This window comes from Peromyscus maniculatus, chromosome 10, assembly GCF_049852395.1.
Source record: "Peromyscus maniculatus bairdii isolate BWxNUB_F1_BW_parent chromosome 10, HU_Pman_BW_mat_3.1, whole genome shotgun sequence".
Classification (NCBI taxonomy): domain Eukaryota; kingdom Metazoa; phylum Chordata; class Mammalia; order Rodentia; family Cricetidae; genus Peromyscus; species Peromyscus maniculatus.
The window spans coordinates 31,735,292-31,740,787 of record NC_134861.1 but is presented as its reverse complement, the minus strand read 5'-3'; the positions used below and the strand labels follow the sequence as shown (position 1 = coordinate 31,740,787).

At 46.3% G+C, this 5,496-nt stretch overlaps 1 protein-coding gene across 1 annotated transcript; it reads left to right on the top strand.

Moving 5' to 3' along the window:
- The first annotated feature begins 1,397 nt into the window (after window positions 1-1,397).
- On the top strand, window positions 1,398-5,496 carry LOC102924909 (prolyl-tRNA synthetase associated domain-containing protein 1). The gene is made up of 2 exons (XM_006993184.4): window positions 1,398-1,523; window positions 4,937-5,496. Exons 1-2 carry the CDS (start codon window positions 1,440-1,442, stop codon window positions 5,360-5,362), a joined length of 510 nt encoding a protein of 169 aa, XP_006993246.1. The 5' UTR covers window positions 1,398-1,439; the 3' UTR covers window positions 5,363-5,496.

Below are 5,496 nucleotides of genomic sequence, written 5' to 3'. Positions count from 1 at the left end.
CCATTGAAAAAAGGAGAGTAGAAAGAACACTGAAATGCTGCTGTCCTCAGGGCAGGTTAAAGGGCTGGCGGGATGGCCCAATGGTTGAGAGCACTGGCTCCTCTCCCGAGGACCCGAGGAGCCTGCAGCCACATGGTAGTTCTTGACTATCTTTAATTCTAGTTTCAGAGGATCCTACACCCTCTTCCAGCCTCCAAAGGTGGTGCAGACATACAGGCAAAATACACATAAAAATAATACAAAATAGTTTTTTTTGGGGGGGCGGGGGGGAGGGCAAAACAGCTTGACCACACAGCTGCCATGACAGGTCTAGGGTCTCAGACACAGCTTCCGTGACAGGCGTACTGTAAGCTGACCCAGGGAGGGCCGGCATCTAAGGGGAAATACCTGATATCCCAAACATTCCCAGCATTCACTTATACCCTAGACAAATGTCAGCTAAGCAGGGTCCTGAACCCTGGAAATTCCCTCACCCCAGCTTCTGCTATGAAGAAAACTCTACCCCTTCCAGGCTGGGCGGGGGTGAGGGGTACTCTCTGCTTTCACCACTGAATCTGACAGATTGAGAGACCAAGCTCAGAGCTTGAAATAAAGGCTCTTTGCTTTTACATATGGATTTTGGTCTCCGTGGTGGTCTTTTGGGGGTCCTCGCGGCATGGGCATAACAGGTTTAAGCTAAAAAGTTTTAAAATTTTGCAATCCTGAGTTCTGAATGAAACTGTAAACACAACTCTGATTTCCTCTTTTGTGGTTTTCCTCCAAGACTGGGTAAGTTGTGGTGCATTTACCTACGTCTTAAGAGGGTCTATATTTCAGATCTTAACTGTTCGCCACCGAATAAATTACATTCATTCATATTAAGATTAAACATCTCTGAGTATATCAATGTTTCATGTTGGATATGAGCCTTAATCTAAAATTTTAAGTGGAATACTAACGTGGAATTTGAAACCTTTAGTGAGTGGTCCCAGCATGGCTGCAGATGCCCCAATAAAAGGTGTTAAAATGACCACGGCAAAAGGTGAATCGTTGCACTACTCAAGTTTTCTAGTATCAAAACGGGCTGGAGCCCTGGCTGTTCTTGCAGAGGTCCCGAGTTCCATTCGGGACCCACATAGCTCACCGTCCATAGCTCCAGCTGTAGGAAACTGAACACCCTATTTCAGTCTCCTCAGGCACTGCACACACGAGGCGCACAGGCATGCATGCAGGGAAAACGACCAAACATACAAAATTAAAAAAAAAACACTAAGTCGAACGCTACAAATTATAGTTGGAAAGCTGAGGCCACAGTGCCGCGGCCCCTGGAGGTCTGGGATGTGGCTGGCCGCACTTTTCTCGGGGAACAGAGCCGGACGGGCGGAGGCGGCACCGCCAGGCCCGGAAGCTGCGGCACTTCCGGGGCGGCGCCTCCGCCTGCCTGCCGGCGTGGAGGGAGGATGGCGCTGCCCGAGCTGCGGGCGGCGTTAGAGCAGCGGCTCGGCGCCCTCGCCATCCGCACGGAGGTCGTGGAGCACCCCGAGGTGAGGCGCCGGGGCCGCAGGGCGAGTGTTTCTTGGGTCCAACAGGAAGTTGCAGGTCTTTCGACTTCAAACTGCGGTTATAGTGAGGAAACTTGTCTTGGGATGATGGGTGCGACGTCAAGAGCCTGTGGCTGCTGCCTTGTGCAGATGAGGTACTAAGCAGCAAGCCCACTGAGTGGCGGCCCTATGTAAGTGCCTGTTCTGTTAGGTACCGGAGACAGAGCAGGTCGGTAAGGTGGGTTGGCTTGGTTTCTCTCTGTGTGTCTCTCTCTTTCTCTCTCTTTACTGCTTTGGACTATTCTGATACCACTACAGCAAGGCAACAATCATCTCCCAAATACTTACAGAAAAGTATCTACTCCTGGGTCTGGAGAATTTTGTTTTCGCAGTTAAGAGCACGTACTCCTCTTGTGGATGACACGGATTTAGTTTCCAGTACTCACACCGAGCTCCTAACTGCCTGTTTAAAACTACAGCTCCGGGGAGCCCTAAGCCCCCTGTTGGCCCTGCACGCCCATTCGTGTCACAGAGACAAGTAGGTACCTTAGTAATTTTAACGTGAATTATGGTACTGGAGATTTGCATGGTACAGCTCATGGAAACTGTACCATGAGCGTTGGTAAGGCTTGACGAACACATTTCATGACAAAAATACATTGTTAATATTCCCCATATTTACAAACGTCACAACAAAATTGTTTTCTCTGACCTTCCTCCCAGATAGTTACATTCCTGTCTACATTGCCAATTTCATTTTATTTTTTATTATTTAATGTTCTTTATGTGCTAATCTGGGGTCTGAAGTTCCCCGGTAGTGTCCTTGTAGAGTGGAGTCAGGTATTCTGGTATGGAGGACTATGGGGGTCCAGCCCCTCGATAGTCCCCTCCCAGGGTCCGCGGAAGGCTCTATCAACCAGCAGAGAATCTTTAAGGTCGGTAAATCAGTCTACGCACACAGAGTTCTTTGGTCCATTCGCTTTAATTCCTCTGGCATAACATCCTTTATACTCAGCTTCAGTTCTGTTCTCATGTCTAGCTCCTTTCTTGTCTGATTTCTCTCTATATTTATCTACTGTCCCCTCTAGGTTCTATCTTTAATTCCTTCATCTAGTTCTGTCCCTTCTAGGTTCTCATCTATCTAGTTCTTTCCCCCATCAGCTTCTCTCCCGTCTCCTTCTCTCTCATCTGGCTCTTTCTCATCTTGTTCTTCCCCATCTGTCTCTTCCTCATCTTCCATCTCGTTCCTCTAGTCCTCTCTTTTAGCTCTTCAATCTAGTTCTTCCTCATCTCAGCTCGTTCCTCTCCAGTTCTTACCCATCTCGTTCTTCCATTTTCTTCTCTCTTCCCTCTCCTGTCCTCTGCTTTACAGTTATATATCTCCCCAAAATCACAATCCTCCCCTCCACCCAGGACACTCAGCCTGAACTTCCTCAGGCAGTGATTGTCCGCTATCAGGATCAAATGGAGGGTTGATAAGAATTACAAAGAGGGGCACTAGTTGTTAATTACCATTTGTGACCCAAAGGGGAAGTGACTAATGAATTAACTAAAGGCTAAATATGGGTAACATCTAAGAAGAGGGATCTTACGTGCACAACTATAACCTTAAATGTGTTTGGTAAAGGATGTTAAAAATCTATAAATTGCTAGGTCAATGGGAGAAAATAAAACTGTCTTCTTTTTTCCTGTGGCTCCTATCTGTTCAAGCTGTCTGCCGTTTACTGCAGGGTGGGGAAAAGTGTGCTCAATCTCTAGGCAACCTGTGTACAGCTAGATGCCTCTGGTGATAGCTAAAGGGAGATCTGGAACTGGAGGTAAGGTTTGGGAAAAGAGGAAGTAAGGCTTAATTTGCACATCCGCCAGGCCTTCTCAAACAGGTAGCCTGGATGCTTAAGTCTGTTCTTAGAGAGTACAGAGGTATCTCTGATAAGGTACTTTCCTCCATCCGGTGATGGACCTGGCCAGATGCTACCAATAATGATAATTACAGGGAGGCTTGAACTGGGAGTTCTGGCTGAGCATAGCTGTTAGCACAGAAGTTTATCTAAATATTCCTAGAAGTGGTTAGGTAAGTAGTTAGAGGTCTATAAAGTTAGTAAGGCTGTAAGAAAGGAGGGCCTAAGCTAAATTGTGTAAAACTATTACTTAGTGTCCACCTGGCCTAGGCGGCGTCCTCTTGTGAATTTACTGTAAGTCAGGAGACTTGTACGTGGGCTGCTATCACTTGTTAGTCCTTGGAAGTTGGGTGCCCCCCTGGGTGGTGTCTCCTTGTGGAATTTAAGTCAGGAGACTTTCAGGTGGGCTGTTATCATTGTTAGTCTTTGGCAGTTGGGCGTCCACCTGGGTGGTGTTTCCTGTAGTCCTTGAAAGTGGCCAAGGGAGATAACTGGTTCCAGAGAAAGCCTTTCCTGAGGCTGTTCTCCAAATACCTGGAATGTGTATGTCCAGAGAGTGATCAGTCTACACTGTTAGTCCTTCTTAGGGGAAAGTCAATTGGGAAAACTATGAAGGCACACATGATTTTCATAACAGAAGACAGCTGATATATAACAAGCCAAGTAACACCAAAAACTCCTTGGGATTTGGCTTCCTCTGGAGGAATTCCCTGATCCCTCCAGGTAGTGACTTTGCCATAACCAGCTGAGTTCTTATGATATATTTCTGCGGCCCGCAGCATTCTGGAGGTAAATACTAAGGACAATTGTAAATTTTTACTGCCAAAGTTCAAAAACAGTCAACTTCTCAGGTATCTGATGGCTCTGTTAGTGTTCTGGGATAAGAAAAACCGAGGTCCCGAGTTTACCAACTGTGGTGACTTCAGGCTTTTTTGTTTTGTTTTTCTGACAGGGTTTTGCTGTGTAATACAGGCTTACCTGAACTCTTGATCCTAACCTCAGCCCAGAGTACCATTCATTATTACAGGGAGACTGACTTAGTTCAGAGGTATCCAACTTGCCTAGCATGGACAGTGCTCTGGGTTCCAACCCCAGCACCAAAAAGCCCAACCACAAGCAATAAAAAACCACTTTTAATGAACGGAGATGAGTCAGAGCAGAGGACTCCCTTAAGTCTTTCAGCCACCATGCAAAATGTGTGCAACTGTGTACACCTGTGTGTGTGCTACTTCACAACTGTGGTTGTATGTGTGTGTGTGTGTGCGCGCGCGCGCACGCGCGCGCTGCTTTACAACTGTGGTTGTACACCTGTGTGTGCTACTTCACAACTGTGGTTGTACGTGTGTGTGTGCGCTGCTTTACAACTGTGGTTGTACACGTGTGTGCTACTTCACAACTGTGGTTGTACACGTGTGTGTGTGTGTGTGTGTGTGTGTGTGCGCGCGTGTGCGCGTGCGCTGCTTTACAACTGTGGTTGTACACGTGTGTACGCTACTTTACTCATGTGATATTTTGCAGGTGTTTACAGTTGAAGAAATGATGCCTCATATTCAGCATTTGAAAGGAGCACATAGTAAGAACTTATTTCTTAAAGACAAAAAGAAGAAAAACTACTGGCTGGTGACAGTTCTTCATGACAGACAAATTAATTTAAATGATCTTGGCAAGCAGTTAGGAGTTCGGAGTGGAAATCTTCGGTTTGCGGATGAAACAGACATGCTAGCAAAACTAAAAGTTGGTCAAGGCTGTGCCACACCTTTGGCACTCTTTTGTGACGATGGAGACGTTAAGTTTGTTTTGGATTCAGCTTTTCTGGAAGGTGGACATGAAAAAGTATACTTTCATCCAATGACTAATGCTGCAACCATGGGATTGAGTCCTGAAGACTTTCTTGTATTTGTGAAGGCTACAGGACATGATCCTATAATTCTGAACTTTGATTAAAAACTGACTGGGCATAGTCAAATACTATAGACAGAACAGGCTGATTTCTTGAGTTCTAGGCCAGCCAAGGACTGCACAATCAGATGCTGTGTCAAACAACTGGGCTAATGCTTATAATAAACTCATTTCTGGCA